Below are 19,201 nucleotides of genomic sequence, written 5' to 3' on the forward strand. Positions count from 1 at the left end.
GAGCCAAAACCGGAAAAAACCGAGCCAAAACCGGAAAAACCGAGCCAAACCGGTTTGAACCGGTTTTTGCCCTAAAATAACCGAACCGAAACCGGTCGGTTTGACCCGGTTTCGGTTTTTTTTCCAAAAAAATAAATTCGGTTTGGTTACTTTTTTTGATAAAAACCGAACCGAACCGAAAATGATCACCCCTACAAAACACCTTAACACCATAGGTTTTTCCGGTTTGGACCGGTTCCGGTTCGGTTTGGGTCCTTTTTTTTTAAAACGGTTTGGTTATTTTTTAAAGATAAAAACCGAACCGAACCGAAAATGATCACCCCTAGGAATCATGCTAGCTTGCCAAAAATAAAATGTGTCCTGTTAATTATTTTTCTTTCAAATTTGGTGCTCATTTTTCATTGTTATTTATTTGTTTTGATTTTTTTTCATCGATTTTGTTTTTCATTTTCTTCGGTTATCATTTAATTTTTATATCAAATTTAGTTCTTATTCTTTTGATTTATATTTTTTTATCATTTTTTAATTGAACTTTTTATCAATTTCATCATTTAGCATTTTGTTTTGTTTTATTTTTATTTTAAAGTTGATCTTCATTCTTTTAATTGTTATTTGTTTTTGTCTATTAGTCTTTTTTATTGATTTTTTTTTATTTCATCCATCGGTATTTTGTTTATTGAAGATTTAGCTTCGTGATTTTTTCAAGTTTGCCTTTTATAGTGTTAATCCCGGCCTCATGATCCAATTAATGGTTTCAAAAATTAGCCTGGGTTGACTTCGATTTTTTTTTAATTATTTTTTTCTTTTCAATTTTATTATTCAAACATTAGATTGGTGAAGGATTTTTTTAACTTTTCTTTTATGAGGTTATCTTCATCTCTAATCTTAGATTGCGGACTTAACAAGTTTACCCAGGTTGACCTAATTTTTTTATTGCTTTTTTTAGTTTTTTTTTTTTAGTTTCACCCATTAAAATTGAATTGTTCGATATTTGAACTTCATTGATTTATTCAATTTGCTTTCTACATAGATTATTCTAATTTCAATTTGCTTTCTACATAGATTATTCTAATTTCATGAACAAGTCACGTATTTGACAGGATAACTCGGGTGAACTCAAGTTAATTCTTTTTATTTATTTTTAGTTTGATTTTTTTTTAATTTTTCATTGTATTTTCTATAAAACTATAATATTCTCATTTAATTTTTTTTATTAAATATTAAAAAAATATCTTTCTATATCATTAACAAACATACTATTTTTTGAATTGATCGTTCGGTCAATTTATTTTCATTGCATGTTTTTTTTAATCATTAACCACGCTTATTTAATCAAATTAAATCTCTCAATTTTTTTCTACTTTTTTTAAAGCGCCTTTTTTTTTAACATTGAGAAAAATTTGAGCCCATCTAGTAGAAACCAGGCAGGCTGATGCCCCCAACAACCCTCAGCTTTTTTCAGACCTATTCATTGAGAGCTAGAAAATTATCCAAACATCTCTTGAAATATAAATTAAAAACCAGTACAAGTCCCAGAAACAACGTAGCCATCTTAGGCAACATCTGTATACTTCATAAATTGACAGCATTTCAGGTAGCTTGTCACAATTCACGCAAGCAGTAGCTGATAGACAGCAAATACAAAAAAGGATCTATCGGCTAATTCGCACAATTCCTGGCTTTTAAAGGCTTATGTCCCAGTATTTCTGCGGCCAACACGAGCAACAAAACCAGCTTTAATTGGAGCAACTGATCGTCCAGAACCACACTGCACAAGTATTAATAAGATCAGCCAGAAAGAGCAAAGCAGAAATGGGAACAAAAATACAAGTCACAAAGAAGTCAGCAACCTGAAACTGGCATATTCTTGATATTTGCATGTAAAGCAACAAGGAATTCATGGAATGGAGAATAATGACAGTAAATGATAAAGAGTAGATTCAACCAAAAATGCAGATACTGATTGGAAAATAAAAGAAAATGCCAAGTCTATAGAAGAAAGCTCCACAAAAAGCAAGGTCCCAACATTTCCCACGGACATTGTAAGCAAACACAAGGGCACTCACCTAGGAGGGCCTTGGATGTACGTCATACATCTGCCTATAAGGTTGGAAAATCTGGCAATGGACATCTCATCATCTCAAGTCTCAACTTAAGAGGATTTGGCCAGAGATAAATTTGGATACCTATTAAAGGTAGTAACCAAAGTTGTACAATTTTCTTTCCAAATCAGCATCTACTGACCATCCAGTATTTTGTTATCCCTTAAGTTCTAAGTTCTTTGTCTCAGTTCTTTATCAACAACCATAATAAAGAGACAAGAGGATAATCAGCTATTACCTTCTCGCATCTCAGAAAGAAGAGACGATTCTCTTTTGACAAAATGGTGTCAGGACTCTTGCAACCAAGACAAATGACATACTCATCTGAAAATGACATAGAAACATTCAAATGTGTTAGGCAACAATAACCCTGCCCCATCAATTCCTTCTGGAAAGCTCAGCATAGAAGGAATCAATCGAGAAAGTTATATACTTACTGATATATCGACGTAGGATCCCTTCAAAATTTTTGGGAGCAAATCTCCCTTTGACAACCAACCTCTGTTGCCCATCAAGGGATCCGCTGGTACCCAACTCAGCAAGGAGGAAAGCCATGACATGGTCTGCCTGCCGATGCATTCTGAAATTCCCCCACCAAAGAAAATGGAAAGATAAAGTTCACATTCAGTATTCATGCCAAAAACAAGAAGCTGTGTACTAAAAAAACAAATGATAACAAGCTATGAAGAAAGGCAAAAAGGAGAGCAACATCAACTCACGTCCTGCACAGATCCATGAAATTCACAAAAACAGTCTTCTTTGTTCCCTCACGAAGAACTTGAGGAGGCCTCATCACAGTTCTTCGCCTGTCACCAGCAAGCTCAGGATTGTTTTCACGCAGAATGTTGAAAACTCGGCCAAGAAGCTGCCAATGACACAACAGAAAGAAGAAAATTCATTACTCCCCAAGAACGTATATAATAAAAAATAAGTGAACCATAATGTCTCAGACAAGCACTTAGCCAACAAGTAGAGAGCACAGATATAACAGAGATGGAAGACCTACAGTAACTACAATCAAAGGGATTATGTGATTACTCATTACAAAAAATCAAGATCTTTTAGCCAATCTATTACACAAACTATAGTTCAGAGAAAGCAGAAAAATGCAGTTCCTTGTACGATTGGTTCTACTCCACATAAATGAATTTTTTTACTGTACCTCCTCGTACTCATAATCACGGTCAGTCCCATCCCAGGGGTTTCGTTGCTGCTGCTGCTGCAGGTCAGCACCCTCCCCATTTTCATCCTCTCCTGCATGATCTAAAAAACCGAGAAATGCATCTCTCTAAGAATCCAAATAACAGAGTCAACATAGATTAAGCAAAGAGGGAAATTTAAATGAGAATCTTCTTACCATCCAAATCTTCTCCTGCATCCCCACTTTCCTCATCCAACATACTGGTTTCAACCTATAATTATCATACCACGTATCAACACAAAGATTCACAAAAAATCGGATGATACTAAAAAAGGGCACACCAACTTACAGGTTTCTTCTTCTTCTTTTTCAAACCAGTAAAAGAACTCTCAAGCCCATCAGAGACTGTACCCAACAAAAAAAATCCCAGAAAGAAAAATTAGGCAATCTTAGCACAACTATTCAACAAGAAAAATAAATACTTTTAAGTAAATATACCTGACAAAGATTCAGTCTTGTCAGCCAGGGAATCGACTGCCTCATCTGCATTCTCTTGTATCACCACCTTCTTCTTCTTCTTCTTCTTTGTTGGATCAAAGGGGGCAAGCTGCTCTCACAAAGAAATAAGAATAAATTCAAAAAAGAAAATCAGCGCTAATTAATCAAAGAAAAAAAAAGAAGAAAAACAGACCTCTGCCACCTCATCCTTGACATCGATAATTTCGTCCGCCATGATTGCTGCATTGCATGAATCATAATAAGAGATAGAAACTGTACAGAATCTAATTATGAAACCCTAAGACATAAAATTATGGGATTTTACTTCAATAAACCCTAGAGAGTGAGAGAGAAAGGGAGTACCTTTGTGGTTTACTGCCTCTGCTGCTGATGCTGCTGAGAAGGATTGGCTTGGGCTTTGGTCTGCGTTTAGAGAGAGAGAGAGAGAAAGGAAGCAGAAATTTTATAGTTGGATGGTGCAGTGGTTAGAGACCGATGTAAAGATGGCCCACTTCACTTAAATGGGCTTACTATTATGGACTTCAGTCAGTAAGGTTTTTTCATTGTCCTTGCTCAACCATGGAGGCCCAATGCACCTTCACTATTTTATTTATTTTTTTGTTATTTTACTAATATTGGGTGCAGTGCATGAGATTCGTTTAAAATAAATAAGTGGTCAATAATATACCCAAGTTGGGTTAAATTTTTTTAATATAAAAGGAATTATTAAGACGATGATAATAATTTTTTAAAAATAAAAAAATCTTAAACTTAAAATATTAATTTGAATTGGTTTAATAATATCGATTAATTTAATAATATGATAGAAAAACAACAAAAAAAGTCAAACACTAATTGAAAAAAATAAATTATTACCAATATTATAAAAATATATTCTCTTAATATTATTAAAAGGTCTTGACAATCTTATTTAATAACAAAGCAAAAATTAAATGAGAACGGGATGGCTTTGTAAAGAGCATACAAAAAAAATTGAATAAAATAATGAAGGTCAACTCTTAGAAAAATAAAATAATAAAAGGAAAAATTGGAAAAAAAATTCGAGTAAACATGAGTTAACTTAACTAACATGCGACTCGAGATATGAGATTGAGATAACAATATAAAAAAGAGAGTGGCAAAACTCACGAAGCTGAAGACCCAACAATACAATATTAAATGATAAAATTAAAAAAATATATATTTAAAAAAAAACCTAAAAAATACCAAAATCAAACCAGACTAATCTTCAAAACCTATAACTCTAGCCATGAGACTAAGTTATCCTATAGAAGAAAGACCCAGAATATCACGAAGAAAAATTTACAATCATAAAAAAAAACAAATAGCAATTAAAAAAATAAGGACAAATCTAGTATAAAAAATAAATGAAATAAAACAATAAGAGATAAAATTGAAAAATAAAATAAATCAATAAAAGAATTAAAAAAAAGCAACCAAAAGAATGGGGACCAAGTTTGATAGAAGAAAACATTGAAGTGGGATAAAATTGAAAAAAACATTATAATTGTATACATTATTTTAAATAAAACAAATAATAATCAAAAGAACATGAATTAAATTCGAAGGAAAACCAAATTGAAAGGCTTGTTTGAAAAATTGAAGGGTTTGACGGAAGAATCGAGGGGAGAGAGAAAATAGAAAAAAAGGTTGTTAGCACTAAATTAATTGTCTGTTGAACACATGCGTCACTTAATCATAGAGGGGGCGCCAAGCATTTTCCAATATTGCTCTCAAATCAGATGTTTGGCCAATGGGCAACGCCACACACGCCATTTGAAGCTCGCAGGCTCAACCCACGCGCTGACATGTGCAATACACTCATTTGCTATTTTTATTATTATTTAGTTTTAGTAAATTACCAAATCACCTCTCAATCCAAGTGATAACAAAAAAAAAATATTAAAAAGACAAATAAAGCCCTTACAATGAGTTTAGTTTTCTTAACTTTTAAAAATAATTTAGTAATTTTATTGTTTTTTAGAAAGTAAAAAGATCAAGAAACCCCTGGATATCAAGCTATTTTTTTCTCTTTTAAAGGGTAATTAAATCTTTTTATTATGCTAAAAAATAAAAATAAAAACAAATTTAACTCTCACTAGTTTGATAATACCAAATCAATCTTGTGAAAATATTATTTTGCCCCCATATTTGCACTTACTGGCTTGCAATGTGAAGCGAAAAAAATATTATTATATTGTAGTAATCTAAAATGAAATGAGGCTTTGATGTCAATTAGTTTATATATATACAATGATAATGTTGGATTTATCTAGGTGGAGTTTGGTTACTTGCTTTTTGTATTATAGACGGAGATAACGAGGATGTCATGTTTGTTTGGGATTAAAATAAAAGAGACAAATAAAGAAAGAATAAAAATATATTTAGTTGAAGAAATAAAAATAATTTTATTCTTATAAAAAATTTAAATATATTTTTATCATTTAAAATCAGGAATACATGACAATATGTGATATCTTTTCTCTATCACCTATGTATTTTCTGTCAATAGTCGTGTAGGAGTACCAAGTTTTAACAAGAAGTACCATTAGCATCCTTCAAGGTTAGACCATGGAAAATATTTCCAAGAACTTCACGACTCCATATTTTGAAGAACCATTCTATAATCATTCCATGCCTCTTTGACAAGCTCACAAAGCCTGGGATCAATCCATCAATCAACCAAGATGATTGGAACCGAAACAGACGAGACTTAATTAGGACAAGATGACGAACCTAACTAAACTGAAGCAATAAAGAGGTTCATGAATCATAGAGAAGTCTAGTTCAATAAATTGTCTACGGACGAGGAGCAATAACCAGAAACTGTCACTTCACTTGAGAGACCCTTCGGCCTCAATACAACAAGGATTAGAAAAACCGAGTCTTTTGAAGCCCACTGGTGCGAGGTTCCACAATTACAAGAGCTTTTGGCTTGTAATGAAAAAATCAAAATAATGATAAGTTTGTGGCCAGCACCCTGGCAGTTCCAAGTCATTACACTCATTAGAACATTCAACGCGTTGCCGCCCCACTCACTCCTTGACTGCACATTCAAACAGTGATGTTTATGCTGGGAAATTTATATAGGAACACGGTTAAATGGTATATTTACGATCAAATTAAAAGTAGAATTCACTTTCAAGGTATAACATGACCCGTCGTCGAATATTGTTTGAATAATTGAGCCATATTCACGTCTCCATCGAGTCTAGTTGGCCCGGTGAGACTGGCAACATTTTTGAAAGCAACCTGTGATGGAACTTGTTCCTGTACCATTTCAATGAACACAAGCTGAGAAGTTTCCAAGGATTAACTGGACATGGACATGGACCTCCTGGTCTCGGTCAAACCATGATGTTCTACTTCTATTGGTGCACGCTTCCCTACGACAATTCACCAGAAATCTGGCTTCGTAACTGCCCCCCTTTCACATTTTGTCTCAAGATCTTCTACTTCTACTTTAATTATTTGTCTCGCAAAGAAAAAAGGTGGACTCTGCTTAGCTTGTGACTTTGGCTAGTCAAAAGGAAGGATGCGGCCAAACATCATCTGCTCCTTCTATTTCGAAGAAGTTTCCTCCATCTTTTCATGGGATTTTCGGTCCAAGTGATGGAAATATTTAAACAAGAAAACTTACGGCTAACCTCTTCTCTTCTTTTCTTTTCTTTTCTTTTTTTTCAAATATTAATCTTTTCTTGAGGGTTAAGACACGGTATTAATTAATCATATATAGCAATGGCCAATTTAAATTAATGGGCCTTTTCTATTCCTTGATTTGTCCTTTTGTATTTCAGTCAAGTGGTTGTGTCTAAGAAGCTTGCAAATCTTTATTTCGTATCCAGATTCAAGGAACGTGACTGTAATTTGTAACCTCAATGCATGGAAAAGGGGGGAAATTAATCAAATATACTAAATATTAGCTTGGCCGAGAAACAAATGGGATAAATTCAGACCTCATCGGTAACAATGTTAGATGATTTTCCTAAATCCTTAATTCCCAGTGTCATACGGCAGCAAGAAATTGATTGGTGGCTGAACCGCCGAGGATTGTGAGCCCTAAGCGGCATGCTTCTCTCAGATCTTCTATGTTCATACATGGTATGATGCTCTGACTTGCAAATATAGCTGAGAAACACAAAGTTTTCTTCAGTCATAGGTAGCTAGAAGAGGTCCAGAACAGAAGACAGGAGCTATGTACAGGAACGTTGAAGACAAATCACAGATGTTGCGAGGGACGGCTATGGTGTGTATTGCAGCACGTCTGTCTAACAGAAACAGTTCGATTTTTTCCATGTTTTTTTTTTTGACAGATTAATGACATCCCTAGCTCTCTTCCATGCATAGTTTCACCAAACCAGTATTAAAAATAAATTAACAGTTGAGAGATATTAATTTCCAACTTGGATGATTATCACGAACATTTCTCCATTCAAAATATCAAAGGATCATAAGAGATTGATTAAAAAGATATCATCAAGAGATTAACTTTAAAAAGTGTGATGATTTCTTGATATTTTTAAGAAATTAAACCACGTGATTTATATGCGATGTTTAATGGCTGGATTAGAGATGTTAATCAAATACAAATAAATAATAATAATAATAATGCAAGTAATCTCAATCAAATCGATCTAGAATTCAAATGGTGTTTAACAATAATAATAAAAAAAGATGCGACATCAATCAATCACCACACTGAGAACAGTAGCAGATGGCGGCCATAAATTTAGAAAGACAAATAGGGTTAATTTGTCCGCTACGATGAACATCTTGAAAGTGACGGAAAATCACCATGTGCTACACTTCTGTTGTATGTTTTGAGCTTATCCTATCCTTATTAGAGTGGATAAGTTTGCTGCTTCCTCGTTTCACTTGAGATTTTACGTCCATCTTGGGCATATTCTTACCATACCTTCCTCTTGTTTTTTCTCCTCAACCTTTCTTTTTTAAAAATATTAAATTAATATTTTTAAATGCTTTTAATGTTAAAATTTTAAAAAATATATAAAAAACATCATTTTAATTTTAAAAATACTTTTACAAAAATACCATACACTGTATTACTAAACACACTAGTTGAGGGCTCGAGGCTCCATGTACACACACACACAAACGACATAGCCCTATGAATAAGAGGATTGATCCCAAACTCACTTGAAATATTAAACTTTTTGTATTCACATATATGTGGAATCAACCTTTTACACACATTACAATTACTTCTATACTAAAAAATATATTTAAGAATCATGATGCTCTTTCATTTATTTATTTTTTATTTCTTCATGTTTTATATTTTGATTTGGTCTTTTTTTTTTCAATTTTATCATTAGATTTTTTTTACAGTCATCCGGGTTATTTTTGGACCAGTCAATTTAACTTAATATTTTCAAAATAACTTTCACATTGTTTAATTTTAAACTCGAGTTAAGCAAGAAGACGGGTCAAAATTTTTTTTTATCAATTTTATCCTCTTTTCAATTTATTCCACAAATTTTTTTTTACCGATCAAGCAAGTTGTCTTTGGACCGGTCAAGTCAACCGAGTCACGTCAAAAAAATTCCCACACAATTTAATTCTAAATCTGGGCTGGGTAAAAAGTTAGGGATGTGAGGTTTTTTCCAAGTCAATTCATTATGTTTTTTCAATTTCATACTCAATGTTTTTTTTACTAGTCATATGAGATATTTTTTGACTAGCTAAGTTGACTAGGCCATATAAGAGTAACTCTTAGGCCATATAAGAGCAACTCTTATACTGTTTAATTTTAAATTTGGGCTAAATAAAAAGTTTGATCAAGAGGTTTTAAAATTAACATGTTAGGTTGAATTTGATAAAAATACCAAATAATTTTTTATGATATGAATATTTCATATTATTTTTTTAAAAAAATATCCAAACCCACGGTATACGGAGGATCCATAAACTTGTAGCATCTATAATTGAATAAACATCATTAAACATAGATGAAATAAAAGAAATCGTTTAAAGTGGCATCATATATAGTATGTTTAATGATATTTTTTTCAAAATATCCACATAGCTTTAAAAGAATGACCGTTAAAATAAGTGTCTCCTTGATTATTACTGGGAGGTATGGCATGAAAGCTAAGCCTTGCTGATAAGTATAGATGGCCACCATAGCCAAAACACGTGCTTGTATTTTAAAATTATTATACAACCATGGGAAATGAATTGATGGAGCAGCTCTCTTGAGAGAGAGATAGTGGAGGGGTTGCGTGTAAAGTGAAGTGGATATAATGAAATGTTTTTAATTTTGGAACACACAATCTCAGGTTCCAAAAGAAAAATAAACAAACAAAAACGGAATGAAATATCTTACGACACATCTCACATATGTAGCAAAGTAAAGGTGAAATTTATTGATGTGATTGATCATTTTTATAAGAATTAAAGTCTTGCTTAAGATAAAAGTAACCATGTACCATAGTTTTGAAACCCGGGACCCGGCTGATCCGGAGCTGGAACTAGACCGTGTTGAAGAAAAAATAAGAGAAGGAAAAACCCGGTATGACCCGGTCAAAAACTCGGTTGCAACCCGTTGACTTTTGTTGTTTTTTTTATTAAAACGACGTCATTTTGATTTAAAAAATAAAAAAATTGACCCGAGCGACCCGATGACCTGATCAAAACCCGGAACTCGAGTCTTGGATCGGGCCAACTACTAGACTGGGTCCGAAAACTATGCTGTGGACGAGGTGGATACATGGAATTGATATTAATAGCAATGTTATAACTCTTGGTATGCTTACTCGCATTGGTTAGCTTGCTTAATCTAAAATTATATTATTTTTTTAAAAAAATTAATAAATAAAATTGGAACTTTATCTTTTATATAAAAAAAAAACTTAAAAGTTAAACTGATCATGTCACTTAAATCTTGATCAAGTCGATTGAATTAACTTTTACCTTGTTTTTCTATATAAAACATGACTAATTAAGTGAAGTTTAGATTAGTAAGTCATTAAATTACTCATCGGTCTAAGCTAGGTTAACACATGAGAAAACACAAAAAGAATAACAACAAGCATAGAAAAATAGAATTTTAGTCGAAAATAGAGTTATCACACAAGCACTCTAATTAATTCATAGTTTTAGTAAAGAAATAATAATCTAGTATACTCTGTCTCTTTAAAAGGTTTTAAATTTTTTAAATAAGTTACAAATCGATCTTTACTAGATAATAAAATTAGAATCCATAACCAAAAAGAAAAATAACACAAAATCCAAAACAAAACAAGAATTCCAAAAAAATCAAGGAAAAAATTAGTTAATTATTCGTATAATCTGCTCGTCACAAATCTCCTTCTGGCTAGCTAGCTGGAACAAAACTATATCTGATTAATGTTCTTAACCTTCAGTTTTTGCTAAGCAGGTAATAACTTTCTGCAAAATAATCTTCTAACTTTATTACATGAGCAATAATGATCTATGATGGAAAAAAACCATATAAAGGTTTGATGCACGCTGCAAACATTTACTGTAATATATATATATATATACACATTAATTGTTGTTGAAGGTATCATGAAGGAATCTGATCATGCAATATGATGATCAGAGGATGGAGTGAATATCCTAACATGAGCAGAGATCAAAGATCCACTAATCATCATCAGTCGTCTCCAATGAAATCTTTCCAAGAAACGCCAAAATAACTATATATATAAATATGATTCCAAAACTTTATAAATATTCTATATACTATCCGTTTCGAAGAGAGATCTACCAAAGAAATGCGTGTATGCTACTAGATCAATCTTTGCAACTTGTAGTCTTGTACCCACGCCAACAAAATTATTGGACGAGTTGTGGTGCGTGGCCTCCTCTCGGTGCCTCTTTAATAATATATTAATTAGAGATTATATATTAAGGTCCACATAATACTATATGCTCTTATAATGGACCCCATTCCTAGCTATAATAAGATTACACGAATAAGATATGAAAAAAAAATCAATTGATATGTAAATTTTAGGGGTGAGCAAAAAAACTGAAAAACCAAAAAAACAAAAAAAAAACCAAAAAACCGAGAAAACTGAAAAAAATAACCGAAAAAACCGAACCGTGAAAAAAAACCGATTAAAATTTTGAAAAAATCGACCGGTTTGGTTTCGGTTTTATAAGCCTGAAACCGGAAAAACCAAATTGGAAAAAAAAACCTAGCCAAAATCAAGTTAAAACCGAGCCAAACCGGTTTTAAAAAAATCGGATTGATTACTTTTTTTTATAAAAACCAAATCGAACCGAAAATGATCAACCCTGGTAAATTTGTCAAAAAAATATTCTTATCCATCATATAAAAATAATATATGAAAATATGAAGAGTTCTTATAAATTTGCCTTTTCCTTTGATTTCATGAGTTTGAATTTTAAAACCAACATTTTTAAAAAAATTATTTAATTAAATAATGGTATTTATTAACGTGTAAGTAATCCAAAATAACTTATTGAACATAACATTTGAAATATGAAAAGTTAAATTAAAAAAAAAAAAAAAGCTAGTGGAAGGCGGCAATGGTTTATAAGGTGGTGATCATGGCCATATATGTATGGAGTAGCTTTTTATTGCTTTCGAATCCGTTTGGTCACCAACCATAGGGCCTACAAAATCTCCACTACGATTTTTTCATTTCCTCAAATATGTCTGATAGTCCCTTCTTGACTTTTCCCTCTATCTCATTTACTTTGAAATTTATTTGCAGCCGCCGGTAGACGGTGGAGCAGCTAGTGATGCCACATTTTCAAGCTAGAATCCAATTGCAGTATGTGGTCTCTACTGAATCGTGGTTGAGATAGGTGGACCCTTTATCATTATTGGCCACTAGCCACCGTCTTGTGGTGGGGCTTCGGCCCCCACCATTAACCTTTTCTCTAGGTCTTGCTGCTATGACTTGGTATACAATTGCTGTAAAATGTTGACTATTTGATCCCCAAATTACTGCATGCATTCGAGGGGCACAGATTTGGGGATCAGTGGATCAAAAATGGACATCTCGTGGGGGAGAGGTGATTATATGAAGCTCCCCCACCTTGGTGTTCTGCTCAAGAATATTAATTTTGATTTGATATATTATTTGCGATTCCTATTTGTTGATGTGTATTTAGATTTTTAAAAAATGAAAATATACAACTTGATTGTTTTGAGTTTTTATTTTATTTTTTATAAAGCAAAATCAACAATCACTGTCTTAAAGGGTGTTACTAGATACCATTTCCTGTTTTTAGGTTTTTTATTTTTTAAAACTAAATAATGTTTTTTGTTCACTATTTATAGTATTTAAAAAGCTGCAATTCTTTTAAAAGAGGTATTCGGATACGAAAAAAATATATAAATTTTATTTAATTTAAAAATACATTATTAATTAAAATGTAGAGGGGACAGAAATGTAGTGTGTCACAACTATATTTATGAACTATGAGGACAAGACTGGACCTAAAGAGAAGTCTATAAAAAAACCCGAAAGCATATAATATGAAGCTTGAAGTTGTTGTTTTAATTATTTTTCAAATTAATTTTAGATTTTAATTATTTATTTATAATTAGTATTTAGAAATCTTAATATTAGATGGATTCTATTAATTAGATAAGTTTTAATTAAGAATAACTTTCTATAAAAAGTTTTAATTGTAATTAGGAATTATTTATTATAAAGAATTTTAAGACTATTATAAATAATATTCCTTATTTATTTTGAAAGGAAGATTAGTATTCCATTTTTACTAAAGTGATTTTATTTGTTTTTCTTTATTTGTCTTGGTTACAAGATTCACTTGATTCACCTAGTCACTAAAAATCCTCTAGGGTTAACCAAATTTTATCAAGTTTATTGTTTGGTTCAATTAAAAATTTATTTTGAGTCAAACTCTAGATTTTAGATTTTTCAGATCGACTCATCGGGTTTGACCAAGTTTAATTACTATGATAAATATCCTACATTAAAAAAATGAAAGAAAAAAAAAACACGCCAAGGACTTATGTGTTTAAAGTTTAAACCCTCATGTGTGAAGGGTCAAATACATAATTACATACGTGAGAAATTTTATTTTAAAAGCTTTTTGTAAAAGCAAAATATTCAACTAAAGAGATAAAAATAAACAATTTGTTGCACCAAACTCGTGCCTTTTCCCCATCAAGAAAAGACTGCAGATATAGAGAAACTAATATAGCTTTCTTTTTCAGGCTCCCCGGCGGCAACTTCTTTAGCTGCTAGGGATAGGATATCAGAAATTCAGAACAGGCGAGGCGAGGCGAGGCGAGGCGAGCAAGTTGGAGACTAATAAAATCTTGATGGAGCCATAAAATCCGACAAAAACCCACCACCTCATCAAGTGACGATTTCATTTTTGTTTCAGACATTTGGCGGCTCCCACCTTCAAAACGTGTCCAAATTTGAAACTTCAAGCATCACTTAATCCTCTATGACTTAGTATTTTTGACATCATGGTAATTTATTTATTTATTAAAATATTATTTAAAAATCAACGGTAAGAATCTGTTTCCCATTGTAATAGCATTCAATTAAAACTCTATTTTACTTCAATTATAATTTTAAAAATAAATAAATATTACAGTTTTACCACTGAAAATTCTCTACTAAAATTTTAATCATAAAAAAAGAGAGAAGAAGATTCATTCAAAGCATAAAACAATTAATAGACGCATAATTCTTTCTTTATATTTAAATACAATTTAAACCATAGCTTTAAATATAATAACAATAATTTAATAAAAATCTCCCTTGTTTTCAACGCTTGGCGTGACATCCAAGTAATCCAACCATTATCCAATCTATAGAATCTAAATCAACTTTTTTTTTAACAGAATCCAAATTAAATTATCCAATTCAACAAGCTTAATAAATCTCATGCCACACAATATTAATTAATACTCAAATCTTACTTCATTATTAAAATTTAAATCTTACTTTTTTTATACAATAAATTATTAAATATATGTGTACTACATTTTGTGCTACATAGAAATTAAGAATAATATTATATTAATCTTGAGTACACAAAAATCCTTACTAAAACCAACGAGTGACAAAATCTCCATATAATTTGCTAAATACAGACTAATTAATACTCCACTTTACAATTACACTCCGTGGTTTGACTAATCAAACCAGACACCTAACATCAAACAGAGGAGCACTTTAGGTATTCCGACTCTATATTAGGCGCCATTCTATTCTCTTAGCGCCTTCAAACGCGAATCGTAACATGCCACGTCGTGTTTGGGTAGTGTCAATTTACAATACACTCCCTAAACCTCCACAAAATTGATTATTTTACCACACGTTTGAAGATATTTTCTTAGCAAATGGCCTCCACCAAGAAATCGTCGAGGTCAACGAATTCTTCCTCGTCAACGAATTTCCCCGGAAACATTAAATCCGGCAGGCCGAACGGCACGTCAATTTTAAACCCAAAAGCGTCAACGTCACCGTAAGCCAAACTATCAAACGGCGTTAACTCCTCGTATCGAAGAACAGACGTTGGTGAAGTCATCGATAACCTTAACGGTGACTCGCATGACTCGCGGTGATCGTCGATAACCTTAGCCTTCTCGGTCAAAACAGGGTCAAACGGGGTCAACTCCTCGTAACGGAGGACTGACGTGGGTGATGGCATGACGTTAACACCACTGCTAGACGGTGAGTCACATGACTCGCACTGGAAGTCACTTGGACCGTCGACGTTAGCTCTCACCGTCAAAACGGATTTAGTAGGAAAGTTGGTGACGGCGTCAGGACCTTTTAGTTTTACTGCAGCTCTGTCATAGACAGTAGCAGCTTCCTCTGCAGTGTTGAAGGTGCCAAGCCAGACCCGTTTCCGTCGGGTCGGGTCACGGATCTCGGCAGCCCACTTTCCCCAGGGTCTCTGACGGACACCCCTGAAGTTTTTCCGGCGAGTGACGTCGGATACCGGTAGTCTTGAAGAAGGTCTCTTTCTTGTTGGGTCTCGATGATCATCATTTGAAGTTCTTGAAGAAGGAGCTGCTGGTGCTGTTGTCTCCTGCTCTAGCAATCTTATTTCACTCACTTGTCTCTTCACTCTCCTGACAAACCTCCTCTCCTGTTCTTGTTCTTCTCCTTCGTCGCTGGAGGAATCAGTGGCATCAGGGTCGGTATGGATGATTCTAACAAGTCTTTGGCCGCGGATCCTTGAAGAAGGATGCTGCTGCTGCTGGTTCTTGATGAGCTTTTTAGTGGCGAATACGTGTTCAGTAAATTTGACTTTTGATTGTACGGACATGGTGTTGGGGTTGTAGATCAGCATGGGTTATGATTTAGTGGGGGATAGAAGATGAAAGAGTGGTAGAAAGGGCTGGGTTTTGTGATCAAGAAGTGGGTGAAGACGTAGAGGCAAAACCATGTATTGACCAGCTCAAGTTGGTCTAGCTAGCCAGCTTTGTCTGGCTGATGAATGAAGTGAAAGATGAAGAAAAAAACTGAAGAAGAGTGAAGGAAGCCACTTAATATGTACTAAGATTAATTGGATCTTGAGAGTTGGAAGGTGTACTTATAAATACAGTAACGAAAGAGGGAAGGTAAAGCTAGAGCTAGCTTTGTGGAGCAGCAACTCCTGGATTTCACGAAGAAGTTGGCTAGCCTGAAACGGCGAAAAGGGTGTGAAGCTTTTAGTGGGAAACGAGAAAAAGAATAACGTCTTGCTGCGAGTTCAGTGTTCTTCACTCTCTCTGCGTGTGAGGGAGAGGGGAGAGGGTGAGAGAGAATTTATTCAATGAAAGAAGCAAGGAAATGAAGTGGAGTAGGAAAGAGGCAAGTGCGCGCGGGTATATATATAGTTCACGGAGGGGGCACTTAGCTTAGGGGAAGCTGGTGGCAATGGGGCAGTGTTTTCTGTTTTTGTCGTGGGAGGTGGGGAAAGGGGTCATGTCATATTGGAAACGGGAGCTAAGCACAGTATCACGTCCACTTTACTATTAGCCTTTATACTGCCTCCAGCTGCATATCTTGACGTGTCAAAGAGGACTCTTTCTTGCAGACCCACCTCATTTTCTCTCCTCTCTTTTTACCATGTTGATTCGTTTTATTTAATCTTACTCTTATTTATATATGAAGTTCCGAATCCTGAGGTCCTATCTTGCAGCCTTTCTTACTGAAGTTTTCCATACGATGTGTAAATGGCCTGATGGAGTGCTAGCTAGTTGCTGCTAGCTTGCTAGGCGTTGCTTTATTTCTGGTAGCTCTAAATTCATGGGAGAAGTTGACCCATCCCTCCTTTGCATTCAAGGGAATTGAAGTCTACAGCACAACTGATGAAGCTAGGGCTCGGTTTGTCTTTGCAATCTTATCCCGGTCATAAATTTAAGAATGTTCAATCAATTAATTCAGCACAGTTCTTATATATTTTTTACTGAAAAATTCATTTTTTTTAAAAAAAAAACTATAATTTGTAGGTTTTTCTTTGTTGATTGACCTTTTCAAACCGCACAGTAACAAACATATCCTAATAAAACATGATTCTAAAGAAGGGAAACCGGAGGAAATTACTGTGTTGGCGACAAGGGATGCGTACGGGTGTGTGAAGGTTTGGACTTGCAAGAATGGAGTAGGTCTCAGTTTTATGGAAAATATTGCAATTAAAGACTTTCATAGAGAAGTTGGACCTTACCCTCCTAATGTTGGGGTGCATGAATTTGAGTGTATTTGAGATTGTGATAACGATTGTAGTTTAAAATTTTTTTTATTTATAAATTTATTAAAATAATTTTTTTTATTTTTTAAAAATTATTTTTAACATCAGCACATCAAAATAATCTGAAAAAAATATATAAAAATTTATTTTAAATAAAAAAATTAAAAAAACACAACTTACACTGTATTTTCAAACACAACCTTCTTCGTAGTAGTAATAATAATAATAATATCCCCATACTGGACTACTTATCAAATGTTGATACCTTAAATTTACAAGAGAATCGGGTAATATTATATAGTAATAATATACTAGCCCGTCTATGCCAAGAGTCAGAGTCGAATTAAATATTTTTAAAATGCTGGAAAAAAAATCCACTCTAATAAATCCATCTTGAAATCCTTTTAACTTGATTTCTTCACCCTACTAGGTTTAAAATTAACGATTTAGTTGTTACAATAATTTTCATAAATACACTCTAGTCTAATGATGAATCTTCAAACGTAGCAAATTAGGTGATGGATTTGAAGGTGATGTGTGAAGGATTGTCATATCATTGTGAAACCCTAAACAGAATAAATTAAGCAAGACTTCGTCTATCTATCCAGTTAGAGAGCAATTGACGGGTCACAGACTCGTACGTAGCACAGCAGGAGCAGACCAGTTGTAACCATGGCAATGATAATTGTGTAGCTAACAGAGGACATGATAGATAGCAGCAGGGTTAGGTAGGTGGCTAGCTACTTCACCAGATTCCAACTACAGTGATTTAACACGAACCCACCACAACGAACAATCCCATTAGCAGAACTCAGCATTGCACAACGAGGTCGAATTATTATGATCACTCACTTGCTTCCTGCTTTATTTTGCCTTTTCCTGTCTTCCTGTCTCGTCCTCTCTCCCTCTCCCTCTCCCTCTCCCTCTCCCCCTCTCGCTCACACACACACACACACACACACATCTTTTTAATTAGCTTCTGGGATTTGAAGGGTATATGGCTCATCATCATAAATGGACCGACATTTTCTTATACTAATCAATTACAATTTATGTAAAGGAAAAGGGATTCATAAAGTCTAAGAAGGGATGGTATCATTATAAATAAATGCATGCGTCCCAATTTTAATCATGAAGAAAATCACAACCACCCTATTAATCAATTAACCCCTTTGATACTAATATTCCATACTCGAACTGCCCCATAGCTAGGGCCAAACTCATAAGCAATTAAGAATTGATTATTCTATGGGAAAAGACATGTTTCTCCTAATATAAAAATTTATTTTAAAATTATCTTGTAATTAAATTTTTATTATAACTCTGTTTTTCTTTAACCAATATTATGTTTATGTCATTTCTATATTTGCCCCATGTATCATAATATAAATATTTAAAAGAAACAAGAAGGGTAAGAGGAATTACTATAGCAATAAATATTTTTAGCTCTAGACTCTTTTGCCGTGTGAATTGAAATAATGAAATGATGATTTTGTATTTTTTACATAGTGTTTTCATTATTTTTTTTGCATGGTAAAATGACAAACTTACATTTTAAAATATGATTTTGTATTTAATTTGACAACTAGGGGTTGTTTCGATTAAATTACCCTTCAAACCAAAGTTTCTTTAACTGATATTTAGAGGCTTTTTTGTATTTTCATCTTATTTTTTTAAATAATCAAGATGTCTAATGAGTAATTTAGTAATAAATATAAAATATTATTCAAAAATAAAAAGTGATTGG

The 19,201-nt window shown here is 33.3% G+C and overlaps 2 protein-coding genes across 2 annotated transcripts; both read right to left on the minus strand.

Moving 5' to 3' along the window:
• Window positions 1-1,486: 1,486 nt before the first annotated feature.
• On the minus strand, window positions 1,487-4,213 carry LOC18108950 (eukaryotic translation initiation factor 2 subunit beta). Its single transcript, XM_024593541.2, has 10 exons — window positions 4,105-4,213; window positions 3,935-3,981; window positions 3,742-3,850; window positions 3,593-3,648; window positions 3,460-3,514; window positions 3,265-3,365; window positions 2,822-2,967; window positions 2,540-2,682; window positions 2,341-2,426; window positions 1,487-1,768 (listed from the first exon to the last, which is right to left on the minus strand). The coding sequence occupies exons 2-10, from the start codon at window positions 3,974-3,976 to the stop codon at window positions 1,691-1,693; spliced, it is 816 nt and encodes a 271-aa protein (XP_024449309.2). The 5' UTR covers window positions 3,977-3,981; window positions 4,105-4,213; the 3' UTR covers window positions 1,487-1,690.
• A 10,541-nt stretch (window positions 4,214-14,754) lies between these two features.
• Window positions 14,755-16,592, minus strand: LOC7494656 (pathogenesis-related genes transcriptional activator PTI6). The gene has a single exon (XM_002325598.4). The coding sequence runs from the start codon at window positions 16,069-16,071 to the stop codon at window positions 15,106-15,108; it is 966 nt and encodes a 321-aa protein (XP_002325634.2). The 5' UTR covers window positions 16,072-16,592; the 3' UTR covers window positions 14,755-15,105.
• Window positions 16,593-19,201: the final 2,609 nt, after the last annotated feature.

This window comes from Populus trichocarpa, chromosome 19, assembly GCF_000002775.5.
Source record: "Populus trichocarpa isolate Nisqually-1 chromosome 19, P.trichocarpa_v4.1, whole genome shotgun sequence".
Lineage (NCBI taxonomy): Eukaryota > Viridiplantae > Streptophyta > Magnoliopsida > Malpighiales > Salicaceae > Populus > Populus trichocarpa.

Bases quoted from the DNA above. Each gene is read 5' to 3' on its own strand.
- LOC18108950 (XM_024593541.2), bottom strand. From the start codon at position 3,976: ATGGCGGACGAAATTATCGATGTCAAGGATGAGGTGGCAGAG. The intron at 3,649-3,741 runs GTATATTTACTT...TGTTGGGTACAG, and splicing joins CAAGACTGAATCTTTGTCAG to TCTCTGATGGGCTTGAGAGT. The intron at 2,427-2,539 runs GTAAGTATATAA...TGTCATTTTCAG, and splicing joins GATCCTACGTCGATATATCA to ATGAGTATGTCATTTGTCTT.
- LOC7494656 (XM_002325598.4), bottom strand. From the start codon at position 16,071: ATGCTGATCTACAACCCCAACACCATGTCCGTACAATCAAAAGTCAAA.